General features: G+C 43.8%; 1 protein-coding gene across 3 annotated transcripts in view; it reads right to left on the bottom strand.

The window, feature by feature from the left end:
* Nucleotides 1-15,902, bottom strand: part of fbxo30a (F-box protein 30a) — a 28,135-nt gene extending 12,233 nt beyond the window's left edge. The window contains exons 1-3 of one of the 3 annotated variants that reach the window (XM_069886038.1): nucleotides 15,498-15,528; nucleotides 14,002-14,050; nucleotides 2,164-4,297 (exon numbers count right to left, since the gene is read on the bottom strand). In XM_069886038.1, the coding sequence (XP_069742139.1) occupies nucleotides 2,164-4,297; nucleotides 14,002-14,003 (2,136 nt within the window). In that variant the 5' untranslated portion in view covers nucleotides 14,004-14,050; nucleotides 15,498-15,528. Of the gene's footprint in view, nucleotides 1-2,163; nucleotides 4,298-14,001; nucleotides 14,051-15,497; nucleotides 15,587-15,814 lie in introns of those variants that run through there. The other 2 variants (XM_069886037.1, XM_069886040.1) reach the window with 2 other exon arrangements.
* Between the last annotated feature and the right edge of the window lie 1,469 nt (nucleotides 15,903-17,371).

The raw sequence follows: 17,371 nt of genomic DNA, 5'->3' as shown, positions 1-17,371 counted from the left end.
ACTATGTACCAAATTGAATTTTTATGTTTGGCTTTAGCTGTTTCTAAAAAATGTTTGGCTGTTACTTGGAAATCTGATTTAGTTTTAGGAATGCAAAGATGAAATGCTGAAATGAAATCCTGTATTCCTTTAGAAAATATGACATATAATTTGAGGAATAAATATATTTTTTGTAGAAGTATGGAGCCATATTTAAAAACTCTTAGTATTAAGATTTAATCTCTCGTTGCTCCAGTGGACGTCTCCGTCTCCACAACTAAAAAGTGGATTATTGTTGTTCTTAGTGATGATCTCCTTTCTTTTATTTTTGTAGGTGGGAAGGGGAGGAGGGAGGGTGTTAGTGGGGTGGATGAGGGAGGCTTGGGAGGGTTTTATTCAATATGTTATAATTAATGTTATATGATTTAAAAATTATAAATAATTTTGAAAAAAGAGTTGGCTACTGGAAGAGTGTACATCCAGTACTTGGTGTGTATTGATAAAAGCCCAGAGTTTGTGAAGTTGATAATACCATGATGTGAGAGTTTCTCAGAGAGGGATAGGTGAAGAATAGGGAAAAACAAAGCTGAAGTTTGTAGGACCAGTTCACTCAGGATGATCCAAGCAGCCAAGTGCCCACACTACCACTGTGCAGATGAGGCTTTGCCAAATTTTGTAGAACCGTGAGTACCCTTAAACTCACCACCCTCATCTCTTCCCCCCTCCTAGGCAAACAATGAAGCTGCAGGGACTCAGCAGGTCAATCCCTTTTTCAAGCCAAAATGTTGACTGTCCCTTTCTCTTCATGGATGCCACCTGATCCAGAGTTCTTCCAGCTTCTCATTCCAGCATCTGCAGTTCTTTGTACTTCACCCCCACCCCCAACTTCCAAACTCTTTATAAACTTTATCCAATCTCAGTTGGATCAAGACTGTGCCCAAATTGGATGCAAAGCTCCAATAACAGCTATTGAAGGAATGTTGCTTGAGAGGAAGAGGAAGGGCATACTTGTGCAGGGTGAAGGCTTGTGCTCACACTTTTTATGGAAGGAAAACACAATGGCTTAACAATGAAACAAATAACACTCCAAGGAGTAAATAAAGAGAAACCGCATGGTTCAAAGACCATACAAGGAATATTTTATGCTTCTTTAGAGACTTCTGGTTCTTTTGTTTTGTTGCAGCATAGTTAGCTGGAAATGCCAGCCGTCACAGATGCAAGGAGAGATGTAGGACTACTATGTATATATACTAGGACAACTGCATATCTCCTTAACCAAAGGGACTGAAGAATAGAAAAGGAAAACAAAGAAATGACAGGAAGAATTAGTCTATTCCCAGAGATGAGGATCAAACAAAAATAACAGAAGAAAAGCAAGCAAAACAAAACCTCTGAAAATCTCACAAAACAATCACTTACCGTCTAGGATAGAAGCCACTTAAACTGCTCACTTTGATTGACAATACACCAACAATTATATATAACAATAAAACAGCCTTGACCTTCTGTGGTGCTTTAATACCAATTAATGTACATTTTTGAAAACAGAGAGAATTTGGAAAAGCGTTCTGGAGACGTGATTCAATCCTCTAAAATTGTCAACTGATGTCCATCTGAATAATGGAGGATTGTTAGCACACTACTATGTTTTCAGAAAGACCTGACAACCTGGGCTGTGAAATGTAGAATAAGCCTCCTAAAAAGGCAAGTTACAATTTAGTTTTAGAAAGATAACGTAACAAACAATTGTAATGGCTTTCCATGTAGAGAGGCCTTTGAAGTCAAAAACATGCAAAAAGATCTAATGAGGTCATCACAAGTGAACAAGAATTCAGAGGAAAGATAAGCTACAAGGAGCATCTGTACCACAGCAAATCAAGACCACAGAAAATGGAATGTAGTTTTATATAATTTCTTTTTTTATTCATTCTAATTTTTTTTCTTTCTGTGTGTGTTTACTTGTATACAAATGAATCACAATGTAATAAGTATACTTAAGTTAAACTCAATAAAAATATTTCTAAAATTCAGAAGGATTTTGCTCTGAGTTAAATGGTGTATTCTGCCTAATTTGACAGTAAAACTTCAAACCAGCTTCGTTGGACACCGCTGCTACCGGTTCCAATGTGATTTTAGATAATTTACACTTAGTTAAAAAAGTAACTGAAAAGAAAGATTACAAACCTTGCCTTTCGTTTTCCAAGAAGTCTGTCCATGAAGGTTCTGCTTCTTTTCCCAGAGTAGGAGAACCATTCCCCGAACCTGCAGCAGACTTCCACACACGTCCCTCATTAAATGTGACACTTCTGAAAGCTGAGACAAACTGAACCCATCTAGAAATCCAGCAATGTGCTGCAAAATCTCAAAGGGCAGCCTGCTAAGTTGATCAATTGCTGCTCCCATTACAGGAGTCCGACCCTCATGCAGGTCCAACAAAATAGACGGTACACACGGCTGGATTCCAAAGGATTTCAGATGTCGATCGTGGATAACTTTGGAACCCTGAATGGAAGGACAGAAACGTCTCTGGGAGTAGGTGCAGCCATAATAGGCCAAAGGGCACCTGTGTTCCAACCAGCCATTGAGGCCAGCATGAATGTCTCCATGCACGTTCTTGAAGTGCGAAGGGAACTCATCTCTCCGGAAGAATTGGCCACACACAAAAGTGAACATAGAACGTTGCTTGCTTTGGTGCCTGGTCACGCACTCCAGGACTAAATCCAGCCCCAGTGTCTGGAAAGGGCTTGGGTTGGACAGCTGAGGGTTTGCATGGTCGCATGCAGATGCCGAGGCAATCTCTCCAACCATCGTGTTGGTGGCTAATATGGCTGCCGGGAACGAGAAGGTTTGCGTGCCTAAATCAACGTGGCTTCCGTCAACACTGCGGCTGTCTGAAATACCTCTGCCACTGGGAGAGTCTCCCAAGCAGAACAATAAAGCAGCTGTGATCAGATCAATCCCCTGCAGCTCCAGGGGGTCATCATCTACTTCCAGATCTGATGTATCAACTGCTTTACTTTCCATTTTTCTTCTGTACCAGTTCAGGTCCCCAAGGTAGGCCCTGCGACCATTGTGTCCTTCCAGCAGTTTGAGTGTGGTGGCATTCTTCAGTACTCGGCACTCTCCAGATCTGCTGGCCAGTTTTCCAACCCCACAAGGATCAGAAAGCAAAGAGCCCTCCTGAAAATGGTCTGCATTTAATAAGCTTTCCACAGTGAGCAGCTGTGCAAACACAGGTAAGAAGTGACCAGGCTCCCTTGAATTACCATCGTCATCAGTGTCATTTACATGACACGAACCCTTCATCACTTCTTGCTGATCACAGTCATACGAATCTATTCGCTCCTCATCCAATGTGGAGGTATTCACATGTGCTTCATGGAAACCATTACACAAGGTACTTGTATTTATGTGAATGCATCCATCTGCTCCATCACCTTCGCCAGGCACCATTCCTGACAATGTGTGAAACCCATTTTCCTCCATACACAAGTTCCAGTCCCTCCATGGCAGCTCCTCCGCCAAAGAACTGTGCTCTGCACTGCCCTCCACTCCCTCTTCTGTCCCACTTTTGCAAAGATCATTACCGTTTTCTGAATAGTAGAGTTCTTGAGCTGATTCCTCCTCAGCAATCTGAACTTCTCCATTCCTCTCCGTTGGTCCCTCAGACACTCTTCCATTTGCTGGCTCTGACTCCTTTGTGGTACTGTTCAAAATGTCAAGGGCCACTGCCAAAGTTCTAGTGGTCTCTACCGTGGCTCGGTACAGTTCATTGTAGGCCTCTTCATTTGTAGACAGCGAGTTACTGGACTGGGCTTCATCTGACATCCCCAGAACAGCTGGGTTTTGTTCAGTGTTTCTGAACTGTTTAGCAGCTGAATTTGAAACAGTGGTTACAACTTTGAGTGATTCAAGCAGCATTCGCTGGTCCTGAAGGGCTAAAGCCATGTCCAGTTGCTCTACCCCATCCCAGTCTTTACTTAAGCTTTCGTAAGACTTGCGGTCTGCGTAGCTGACAGGCCAACGGTTCCATTCCATAGTGCAGCACACCACGCTGGCAGGGCAGATCTCCAGGTGCTCACCCAGCTTGTTCCGTGCAATGATGAAGGGGCAGCCAAACTCGCTGTTAAGGCACGGCACTCTCTCGAGGGGGCACAGTAGACGATGTTCACTTGCTTTGCACAAGTGGAAGACGGCCCCACATACCAAAGGGCAGCCAATCAGGTCGCAGGACACATTTTCCTCCGGCCGGACCATACAGCGCCGGCTCACACAGTTTAAGCAGTGCAGGTGTTGATCCATTGTAGCTGCTCCAGCCCTGCACACAGAAATAGGTTTGAACCAGCATTAGTAAAACTGTAGATCAATGTAGGAAATATTAAAGCCATTTCAATAGCAACACAGTTAGGAAGGCATTCAGCTGCACAAGACTAATACATAGGAACTGAAGGGGACTACTCCACCAACCCTGGAGGTGGTACAAGATGACCTCTGCTTCTGAATGCAATGCCTTGCGCCCACCTTTGTTGCCCATTCCTGCATTAGCAGCCCTCTCACTCAAGTCAAATGAATATGGCGTTGAGTTTCATTCTCAAGATGTGTACAAAATCCTCTCAACTGACCTATGGTGCTGCAGTACCAAACTCATCGGAAATGCTGTTTATTTCACATGAAATATTAATGTTCCAACTCTTTCCTGAGCAGCGCACAAAGGTTCTTTGCAATACAAGTGAAAGCAAGGTGACCTGCTTATTTCTCAATCCTATCCCAGAAACAGATCACATCGTCAGTATCCTAGAACTGCACATGGGTAGTGGTGTGTAAATTTGGGTGGTTTCTCAATATGAATAGACTTCCAAAGTGTTTTGGGGTAATGTGATGAAATTGTGTTGCAAGTCTTTAACTGATTACCCAGCATGTGATCATATTACACCACAGCCAGCTGGATAGAAAACAAGTTTATGTTGCCCAATGGATGACTCACAGCTTTTATAAACCCATCTGATTTGTTTCTCATTAATATCCAGGAGCTTTCAAAGACAAATTGTGGCACGTTTGGCATAGCGGTTAGTGCAACGCCTTAACAGTGCCAGGGATTGGGTGCAGAGCGGGGTTCATGGAGTTTGTACATTTTCCCCACGTCTGCGTGGGTTTTCTCCAAGATCTCCGGTTTCCTCCCACCATTCAAGGTTAATGGGGTGTAAATTCAGCAGCACCAGGCTTGTGGGACAAAATGGCCTGTTACTACGCTGTATGTCTAAATTTTTTTTAATTAAAAATTTAAATTTAAAATTGTATTAACCTTTTTTCACCTCCCAGGCTGTGCATTTACCCCCACCCATTGCATTGCCTGCCACTTCCTCTCCTTTCAGCTCTCCCTTGTTGACTCCCACTTAAATACCCCCATATTCTATCCCGTTGATAATTTTTTTTGCTCCCCATTTTGCTTCAGGCCAGAGATGACTGGCCTTTCAGAATTCCCCACAGGATAACGAAGGAAGTGACAGAGGGAAAACGACACAAAACCAGCAAAAACTTAAAGACAGATGTTCTTTCGGATACATAAAATGGAAAAGACCAATGTGGGCCCCTCATAAGTTAACACAGGAGAATTTTTAAACGGGAAATGCAGTCACTTCAGAGAATGCACAAGGCTTGACAAGTCCCCAGAATGCAATGGGAAGTGAGGGAGATGACAGTGGGACACAACAGAAAGTAGTGATTCCTTTCAGCTACACCAGAAAACTGGAGAACAGCAAATGTTTGTTTATTTGAGAAGGGCAACAGATAACTACAGGCAGGTAAGTCTTACGTAAGTGGTAGAAAATTATTGGAGAACATTCTAAGGTGCAGGATTTGTGTTCATTTGGAAATGCAGGGGCTATCAGGAAAGGCATCATGGCTTTGAAGGGGATATCCTGTCTCACTAGTTTGAGTTTTGTAAGGAGATAACTAGTAGATTGATAATGTTTATAGCCTGCCTTTATCAATTCACTAAAGTTCAAGTGGGCAAAGGTGATAAAGGTTAAGGCACAAAGGATTCAAGGAAAACGAGTTAAATGGATCCAAAATGGTGATAGGTGGCAGAAAGTGGTGGTGGAAGGATACTTTTCTGTTAGAAGTTGGGATGTTATGGTGAAGTTGTATAAGACATTGGTGAAGTTGTATAAGACACTAGTGAGGCCAAATTCGGAGTATTGTGTGCAGTTCTAGTTGCCAAACAACAGGAAAGATATCAGTAAGATCAAAAGAGTGCAGAGAAGATTTACTAGAACATAAAAACATAAGAAATAGGAGCAGGAGTCGGCCATCTGGCCCATCGAGCTTGCTCTGCTATTCAATAAGATCATGGCTGATCTGATCATTGACTCAATTCCACCTACCTGCCTTTTCCCCATATCCCTTAATTCCTTTTTTATGTAAAAATCTATCTAACTGAACCTTAAATATGTTTAATGAAGTAGCCTCAGCCCTGGGCAGAGAATTCCATAGATTCACTGCTCTCTGGGGAAAACAGCTTTTCCTAATCTCAGTCTTAAATCTACTCCCATGAATATTAAGGTTGTGTCCCTAGTTCTGATCTCACCTATCAGTGAAAACAATTTTCCTACCTCTATCTTATCTATCCCTTTCATAATTTTATATGTTTCTCTAAGATCTCCTCTCATTCTTCTGAATTTGAGTGAGTATAATCCAAGGTATTTAGTCTCTCCTCATAGGTCAACCTCCTTATCTCCAGGATCAATCTCCAAACCCAGTATATCCTTCAAGTATGGAGACCAGAATTGCACACAGTACTCCAGGTGCGGCCTCACCAGTACCTTGTATAGTTGCAGCATGACCTCCCTGTACTTGAATTCAATTCCTGTAGCGATGAAGGCCAACATTCCATTTGCCTTCTTAATAACTTGTTGTACCTGCAACTCAACTTTTTGTGATTCATGCACAAGCACTCCCAAGTCCTCCTGCACTACAGCATGCTGCAGTTTTTCACCACTTAAATAATAATCTGCTCTTCTATTTTTCCTCCCAAAGTGGATGGCCTCACATTTACTAATGTTGTACTCCATCTGCCAGACCTTTGCCCACTCACCTAACTTAACTATATCCTTCTGCACCCTCTCCACATCCTTTTCCACTCAGTAGTATCATCTGCAAACTTGGCTACATTACAATCTGTCCCCTCTTCCAAATCATTAATGTAAATGGTGAACAGCTGCTGAACCAGCACTGACCCCTGCAGCCCCCCCCCCCACTTACCACTGTGTGCCAATCAGAAAAACACCTATTTATCTCGACTCTCTGCCTTCTGTCAGTTAACCAATCCTCAGTCCATGCCAATATACTTCTCCTGACTCCATTCATCTGCATCTTATTGATAAGTGTGACACCTTATCAAAGGCCTTCTGGAAATCCAAATACACATCAACCTGTTCCACTCTATCTACCGCACCTATTATATCCTCAAAGAATTCCAGCAAGACCTGCCCTTTCGGAATCCATGCTGTGTTTACCTGATGGAACCCCTTCATTCTAAATGTCTCTCTGTTTCATCCTTAATGACAGCTTAAAGCATTTTCCCAACTACAGACTTTAAGCTAACTGGTCGATAATTACCCATCTTCTGCCTACATCCCTTCTTAAAAAGTGGTGCGACATTTGCTGTCTTCCAATCTGCTAGGACCTGCCCAGAATCCAGAGAATTTTTGTTAATGACTATCAATGCATCGACTATAACTCCTGCCATTTCCTTCAGTACCCTGGGATGCATCCCATCAGGACCAGGGGATTTGTCCACTTTCAGTCCCATTAGTTTGCTCATCGCTATCTCTTTTGTAACAATTATTTTATTGAGACCCTCACCTCCCTTCACATCCCTATCACCACTCGTTGGCATACTGGACATGTCTTCTACCGTGAAAACTGACAAAATATCCGTTTAATGCCTTGGCCATTTCCTCATTACTAAGATGTTACTGGTTCTTCAGAAGTTGAGTTACAGGGAAAGATTAAACAGGCTGGGACTTTATTCCTTAGAGTGTGAGTTTAAAAAAAGATTGCCACCCCTGGACTGGAGAAATGATATTTTGGCACAGACTAGAAGGGCCAAATGGCCTGTTTTTTGTGCTGTAGTTTTTATATGGTTAAAAAGGTTAGGACTTTATTCCCTGGAGCAGAGAAGAATGAAGGGAGATTTAATAAGGTATTTAAAATTATAAGGGGTACAGAGAGAATAAACGAAAATAGGCCTTTTCCATTGAGGGTGAGTGAGATACAAGCCAGAAGACATGGGTTAAGGGTGAAAGGGGAAAGGTTTAGGGGGAACTTCTTCACACAGAGAGTGGTGAGGGTGTAGAATGAGCTGCCAGCTGAAGTGAAAATGAATGGTAAATTTCAAATATTTAAGAATTTGGACAGGAACATGGCTGGGAGAGGTATGGAGGGTTATGGACTGGGTGCAGTCTGTGGGACCAGGCAAAAAACTGTTTCAGCACAGATTAGGAGGGCTGAAGAGACCTGTTTCTGTGCTGTAATCTTCGATGGAGGCCATGCATTAAAATGAGGGAGGTGGGAAAGTTTAAAGGTGTTCAGGGCAATTTTTATAAATATAAAGCATGGAAGATTTTTCACCTCATCTGAGCCAAAATCTTCATATTTAGAAGGATTGGAGTCTGTAATAAAGGCTCACTGTTCTACCAGGTTCTCGTTGTCTCTCTACACCTTGACCTATTGCGCATTTTTCCTGCATTATTTCTGAATGGAGCAACACACCTTGATATATGTCATATTATAGCTAACTACATCCATTTAATGTGTCATTTAAAGAAACCAATAACAAAATTGTTGCTAAAGCCAATATTTATTAGCCATCCTTAATTCTGCAGGAGATTACAAAGATAATGAAATGCACAATCATGAATAGAATAGAAATCAATGATGAGAATTTTAAAATCTAGGAGTTATTTAACTGGGAGTCAATGCAGGTCAGAAAACAGCAGATTGATGAGTGAGAGCAAAACGCAATGCAGTCAGGACAAATGAATTTTGGCTTGTCTCAGGTTTATGGAACAGAACAAATGCTGCTGGCCAGGGGTGTACTGGCATAACAAAACTAAAGACAGCAAAGGCATGAAAAGAAACCCTGGATTTAGAAATTGGATTTTGAACAAATAATTGCAAGGCAGAGCCAGATCTCAAAACTAAGGATTCACTTCAGAGTTTCTGGTTAGTCAGAAAGCAAGTAAATCAGCCCATCGAGAAAACAAGGTTCTTGCTTCCAAAAAAGATTTAGTAAGTTGGAAAAAATGCTTTCTTTGCTACTCTAGATCACTTGTTGGCTGCAAAAATAAAGGAGTTTAATGTTTCACATCAAGCCTCATTCCACTAAACGACTAATCTTGCAACATTAAAGAAGGCTTTTCAGCCTACTGAGTCTATATATTCTGGATAAACAATTTTGATGAACACACACATTGTACAATAAATTCATTATCTTATAGAAAATCCCATACTCATTAACTTCTCCCAGATTCTGCAATTCACAACACACTGTGTGCAATTTAAAGTAGTTAATTAAACTAATTCATATCTTTGGGATGGAGGAGGAAACCAAGATATCATCAGAAAGCCATGAGGCCACCAAGAGAAGGTGCAAACGCCACAAACACAGGTCAATGGAATCATGAGGCAACATTTCTACTAAGTACGTCACTGTGCCATCACCATATGCCCTTTCTTTTAAAAGACTAAATGACAGACATTAATAATCTCTGAAGGGGGCTCCTTGAACTCCCAACAGTAATTAGTGTAAACCCTGCAAATGTTATTACAGGACGTTTACATGTTCTAATCAGCAATAACAAATTCAAATTACAAAGAACCACATTTCACACTCTGGGTTACACTTCCATATAATTAGGTATTAGGCAGCTAGATGAAGAATTCTGTGCAGTCTCCAGAAATCATTCTCAACCATGATTATTAATATTACCAAAAAAAAGGGCCCATTAAAAACTTTGTCATATAGACAAAGTTTAACTCTTGTTAAATGCTGATTAGAAGATACTAGCAAAAGTGTTGGCTTATAGGTTAGGACAATATTTACCAAAATTGATACTTACAGATCAAGCAGGATTTGTTAAGGGAAGACATTCCTCAAATAGTACAAGAAGATTATTTAATATAATACACATGGTAAAATTCGAACAGAATCCAAGTTATACAGTCTTCCTGGATGCGGAAAAAGCATTCAACCCTTTTTATTTAAAACACTAGAAAAATTTGGCATAGGCATATTTATAAACTGGATAAAAACTTTACACTGCAAGCTAAAATTATAACCAATAATCAGATGTCAGTGGTATTCCCCTTGAGTAGATCGAGTAGACAGGGATGCCCTCAGTCCTCAGAGATAATAAGAGGGGATCTGGATATAAAGGGCTTCAAAGTTGGACAAGAAGAACATAAAATTAGTCTATTTGCTGACGATGTGCTACTATACCTACAAGACCTGGTTAAATCTTTGGAAAAATTACAAGGAACATTAGAAAAATATGGAAGAATATCAGGTTATAAAATAAATATGAACAAAAGTGAGATAATGCCATTTTGAATATGAAAGATACCAAAAGGAAGTAAATTTAAATGGAAGACTATGGAAAAATATATCTTGGAATAGCAGCTGACAACATCTTACAAAATTTGTAGAAACTAATTTATGTTCCTCTTCTTGGGAAGATAGAAAGGAACTTGCAGAAATGGAGAGACTTACCGATTACTTTAGTGGGAATGATTAATTGCGTTAAAATGAAAGTGATGCCAAGACTGCAGTACCTTTTTCAATCACTGCCTATTCCATTACCTAAAAACTTCTTTAACCTATTAAATAATTAGACAGTTCCTATGGAATAATAAGGTACCAAGAATTGCACTGAAAAAAATGACATAGACTATGGGCTGGGAGGAGCTAGGACTGCCAAATTTTTAAAAATACTACTTGGGTATTATAGGCTAAATTTCTAACAGCCTTCTTCACTGAAGACAATTCCCCTTCTCCACCCCCCCCCCCCACCCCCACCACCGGTCTTGGATTCAGATGGGAATGTACTCAGTGGAGGAGGGGGAAGCAAAGGATTTTATCTATAAATGAAATGTCAAATCAGGAGAAAAAAGAGATAATCCCATATGATCCAAACGTGGCAATAAATTAATGAATGCATAGGAAAAAAAGTAGGGATATCAATAAAAACACTACTGTGTAAAAATGTGTTATTGCCTATGAACATAAGCAATAAAATACTACACTCATGGTATGACAAAGACATAGGAAATATTGAAGACTGCTACTTGGAGATAATTTTTATGTCCTTTGAGCAATTAAAACACAAATAGAGTGGCCAATGGGACCTTCTTGTTTTCTCCAGCTTAGATCATTCTTAAGAGACAGATGGGGTCCAACATTTACCCCACCTGAAATTAGTGAAATGGAATGAACAGTCTGGATAGGAATACACCCAAATTTATTAAAACGTACTATGCTCTCTAGAGCCAAAGTGCAAAACCAGGATTACAGAAGTCAAGAGAAAGATGGGAGTTGGACTTGAGTGTGATGATTTCAGAAAGAACCTGGCCAGATTGGTGTAATAATAATAAATGAAAGATATGGTTTGGCTCAGTACAATTTTTTTTTTTTTTTTTTTTACACCAATTATATGTTACCCCCCCCCCCCCCCCGATCAAAAGCAGAAATATCAGAGATGCGACTGAGACAGGAACTTTCTTACATGCTACGTGGTCATGCATGAAGATAAGGCCATTTTGGCAAGACATCAAAGAAAAATTAACCAAGATAACAGGAGTGGCCTTCACGGATGACCCAGAGCTATATCTACTAGGCAATTTTATGGAAATAAGCAGCAAATAAAATAAATATTAAATCTTATTTATAAAAACAGTACTGGCTATAGCAAAAAATGTATTGCGATCTCTTGGAAGCCCAACTCCCCTCTACTTATAGCACGATAAATTGCTGAAATAAACAGCTGTATACCCATGGGGGGGGGGAAAAACACAATTTAAAGAATAAATATGACATTTTTGTAAAGATCTGGAAGCCACACCTGGACCACATAGGGGCCCAAATACAGTAATAAAAAAGAAAAAGGACTATAAATGCATTATATATATTTAAACTTGGTTTCCCCAGTTGTATTCTACATATTTAAAAGATATGTAAACTCTGATGGCATGAGGATTCATATGTATGGAAGAGGGAGGGAGGGTCTGTTTTTGTTGTAAGAAAAAGTTTAATATATTGTGATATTGAAAATTTTATTATGTATATTTTGGAAAAAAGAAATCAAAAATAAAATAGTCAAGAAAAATTGTGCAGTTGACAATCGAACTGAATTCAGGAAGTTGAGGATAATTATGTCCAATATTCCAAGCAAATTTCAGGACACTGATGAGAAACTCAGTTAAATTTTTTCATAGATATGGTAGGCATCTTGCAGGTGATTATGTAATTTTTTTAAAATTTAGAAATATAGCATGGTAACAGGTCTTTTCAGCCTACAGCCTGTGGCATCCACACACCCGATACATTTTATTGAAGGTGGGAGGAAACCAGAGCCCCAGGGGAAACTAGGGCTCCAGTTTCCTCCCATGCAGACATGGGGAGAACATGGGATTCAAAACTTTGTCCCAACCGCTACGCCAACCGTGCTTCCCGGTATATATTATACTTGCTTGTTCAGCAGGTATACCATATACTGTATCACATACACATCATGCGCAATAATCCAAACCAAGAATACCCCAATAACATGCACCCTCAAGATAACCCACAATGTACAAAAGATATAGCAAGCATAATCTGGCTCTAGTTGTGCCTTGATGTTAGGTAGACATTCAAAAAGGCTGCTGTTCTATAGCTAAACATTTCTGCCTCAATACACAAAATTGGATATCTGTGAAATATCTCACCTTTTAAGTTTAAAAAATCCAGTCACAACCTCATTTAAGGGATCATCTCTTGTTCTAAATCAGGGGTGTCAAACTCAAATTCACAGAGGGCCAAAATTAAAAACTTGGACTAAGTCGTGGGCCAAACTAAATATTTATTGAAAATTTTCAACAACATCTGCATGTTTTCTCTTCTTTCAACATATGTAATGTTAAACTTTTTCTTATTAAAATAAATGTTTAATAATAGTTTTGGTTAAACTCTTTCCAGAAGAAGCATTAACAAATTAAATAAAATATTCAATAAATATTTCTCTATAGCCTTTAAGCTCCTTTTAAATGTATTTTTTTCACAACCCAACAAGTCAAAAAAATAACAACTTGCTTCAATGAAAATCGAATCTTTCAACTATGAACAGTCCAAAATTAACCAAAGAAAATATTAATCCAAGCTTAGCTTGCTACACTGTGATTTACTCTGATGCACCTGGGTCTAAACCAGATACTTGGCATCTCTTCTTAGATGCAAGTTCATCAAACTATGGGGTCAGAGTTTGCCTCCCACCTGTCTTGAAAGGTCCTGTTTTCTGTCTTTTGTTTGGCCATTTTTCGTAAGGGGTTTATTACATGTGAGTTCGGCGACAGGTCGCAGATGCCAATGAAAGTAAAGAGAGGAGGTGGGGGCGATTAGCGGGCTGGCGCCAACACATTTGCAAAGCATTCTGGGATTTGTAGTATTAGCTGTGCATGCGCTATACTGGCGCAGCGGCCAGCGGGCCAGCTCTAATACACATTTGATATGATGTTGCGGGCCAAATATAATTATATCACGGGCCAAATTTGGCCCGCGGGCCTGAGTTTGACATGTGTGTTCTAAATTATCTACAAATCCTATCCCACATCTCTCAATTTGAGAGGCTTGGGGGGAGGGAGGAAAAAAAATCACCCATACTTTTAAATTCCAGAAGCTATCAACCCACTCATATAGAAAACTGATATTATAACCCAAATATTGCAAACTTCAGAATATGTACTCAAATTAAAATTGTTAATACTCACATCAATTCTCTTCACAATATTCAACATATAATCCATAACACCCTCAGCCCTGTAATGAACCCAACATCCATCCTCACTTAATACACACCAGTAACCACACAACTTCACTTCGCATATATCCAGCAAGGTACCCACCTCACCACATATCCCTCACCTCCACATCCCCTGCTGCATCCCAACACCTGCTGCCACCCCACACATAACTCAGTTGTCAAATGCCACACACCTGCCAGTACCCCGTACCCCTCAACACCCACCTCTCTGAAGACCCAACAGCTACCTCTCCCCACATCGCCCCAAACCCACCAACCCGACAGTTGCCTCTCCTCACAGCCACCTCATCCTCCAACCCTACCACTCCCCAACAACCACATACCTGTCCACACCCCTCACCCCCCCACAGCCACCTCTATTATATCTGCCTCACACTCCCACACCCAAGCCGACACACATCCGCCTCACCTCCCACACCCACCTCGCCTTCTATACCGGCCTCACCCACCTCACTTCCATACACACCTCACCCCCCACATCTGCCACTCACCTCACTTCTATACCCACTTCACCCTGCACACCCACCAAACTTCTATACCCCACACAACCCCACACCTACCTCACTTCTATACCCACCTCACAAACCACACCCACCCCACCTCTCACACGCACCTCATTTCTATACCCCTCACCCCCACCCGCCTCACCCCCCTCCAATCCCGCCTCACCCCCCTCCAATCCCGCCTCACCCCCCTCCAATCCCGCCTCACCCCCCTCCAATCCCGCCTCACCCCCCTCCAATCCCGCCTCACCCCCCTCCAATCCCGCCTCACCCCCCTCCAATCCCGCCTCACCCCCCTCCAATCCCGCCTCACCCCCCTCCAATCCCGCCTCACCCCCCTCCTCCAATCCCGCCTCACCCCCCTCCTCCAATCCCGCCTCACCCCCCTCCTCCAATCCCGCCTCACCCCCCTCCTCCAATCCCGCCTCACCCCCCTCCTCCAATCCCGCCTCACCCCCCTCCTCCAATCCCGCCTCACCCCCCTCCTCCAATCCCGCCTCACCCCCCTCCTCCAATCCCGCCTCACCCCCCTCCTCCAATCCCGCCTCACCCCCCTCCTCCAATCCCGCCTCACCCCCCTCCTCCAATCCCGCCTCACCCCCCTCCTCCAATCCCGCCTCACCCCCCTCCTCCAATCCCGCCTCACCCCCCTCCTCCAATCCCGCCTCACCCCCCACACCCGCCTCACCCCCCACACCCGCCTCACCCCCCACACCCGCCTCACCCCCCACACCCCCCTCACCCCCCACACCCCCCACACCCGCCTCACCCCCCACACCCGCCTCACCCCCCACACCCGCCTCACCCCCCCTCACCCGCCTCCCTCCAATCCCACCTCACGCCCCATACCCATCTCACTTCTATATCCACCTCACCCCCACCTCCCCACACCCCCTGAGCCGTTCCTCACCCATCCCTGAGACCGTCCATCCCAACCCACCTGTGGGCAGGTCCCTGTAAAGGTCACTAGCCGGATTGAAGGCCTCTCCCCGATTTCCAGGTCCAGCAGGAAGGGCCTTACCCCCGGGCCCCTGCCCTGGGTACTAAACTCCACGCACACGCAGCTGTGGACAGGGCGCCAGCCGCCGGCAGGATCCCCGGCTCGGCCTGGCCGCAAACAGCAACGTCAGGCCTTCGGGCGCAGCGCCAACTCGGCCGGCGGCCGCAGCTCGACTCCGCCGTGCAGAGCCGGGCCTGACACTGTCTGCGTCCGGCTAGGCCGCAGCCTTTGTTCCACCGGCAGCGACTCGGACTCACCAACGCCACGAAGACCCACTCCACATCCGCCGTCTTCGGCGCCTGGCTCCCAAGCGGGGCGTGGCCAGGGCAGGTGTCAGCGCCGGAAAGGGCGGGGCCAGTGTGGTGGGTGGTAGCAGGGGCGGAGCCACGGATTGGGGCGGAGCCCGTTGGTGGGGTGGGACCCGGGCTGTGGATTGGGGGCAGGGCCAATGGTGCTGGTGAGGGGAGGCCAAGGTGGAGGGGAGATGGACATGGAGGTGAGGGGACAGAGATGGAGGTGAAGGAGGAGGGGAGATAGATGGAGGTCTGTGTGATAGTACAGATCTATCACCAATGTACATAGTGTATATAGTTACTGTATCTAGTCTGTGCTTATAGCGATTGGCTGAGAGCTAAGCCACACCTATTATGCTGAACCAAGCCATGAAAGACCCCAACAATGAAGACGCTGTTTACATCCGGTACCGCACGGATGGCAGTCTCTTCAATCTGAGGCGCCTGCAAGCTCACACCAAGACACAAGAGAAACTTGTCCGTGAACTACTCTTTGCAGACGATGCCGCTTTAGTTGCCCATTCAGAGCCAGCTCTTCAGCGCTTGACGTCCTGCTTTGCGGAAACTGCCAAAATGTTTGGCCTGGAAGTCAGCCTGAAGAAAACTGAGGTCCTCCATCAGCCAGCTCCCCACCATGACTACCAGCCCCCCCACATCTCCATCGGGCAAACAAAACTCAAAACGGTCAACCAGTTTACCTATCTCGGCTGCACCATTTCATCAGATGCAAGGATCGACAATGAGATAGACAACAGACTCGCCAAGGCAAATAGCGCCTTTGGAAGACTACACAAAAGATTCTGGAAAAACAACCAACTGAAAAACCTCACAAAGATAAGCGTATACAGAGCCGTTGTCATACCCACACTCCTGTTCGGCTCCGAATCATGGGTCCTCTACCGGCATCACCTACGGCTCCTAGAACGCTTCCACCAGCGTTGTCTCCGCTCCATCCTCAACATCCATTGGAGCGCTTTCATCCCTAACGTCGAAGTACTCGAGATGGCAGAGGTCGACAGCATCGAGTCCACGCTGCTGAAGATCCAGCTGCGCTGGATGGGTCACGTCTCCAGAATGGAGGACCATCGCCTTCCCAAGATCGTGTTATATGGCGAGCTCTCCACTGGCCACCGTGACAGAGGTGCACCAAAGAAAAGGTACAAGGACTGCCTAAAGAAATCTCTTGGTGCCTGCCACATTGACCACCGCCAGTGGGCTGATATCGCCTCAAACCGTGCATCTTGGCGCCTCACAGTTTGGTGGGCAGCAACCTCCTTTGAAGAAGACCGCAGAGCACACCTCACTGACAAAAGGCAAAGGAGGAAAAACCCAACACCCAACCCCAACCAACCAATTTTCCCCTGCAGCCGCTGCAACCGTGTCTGCCTGTCCCGCATCGGACTTGTCAGCCACAAACGAGCCTGCAGCTGACGTGGACTTTTACCCACTCCATAAATCTTCGTCCACGTAGCCAAGCCAAAGAAAGGGTTGTGTCCCTAGCCAGGTTGGATCATTCCGGAC

The sequence above is a fragment of the Narcine bancroftii genome, chromosome 6 (assembly GCF_036971445.1).
Source record: "Narcine bancroftii isolate sNarBan1 chromosome 6, sNarBan1.hap1, whole genome shotgun sequence".
Classification (NCBI taxonomy): Eukaryota; Metazoa; Chordata; class Chondrichthyes; order Torpediniformes; family Narcinidae; genus Narcine; species Narcine bancroftii.
The sequence above is the reverse complement of the archived record's forward strand: the minus strand, read 5'-3'. Positions and strand labels throughout refer to the sequence as shown.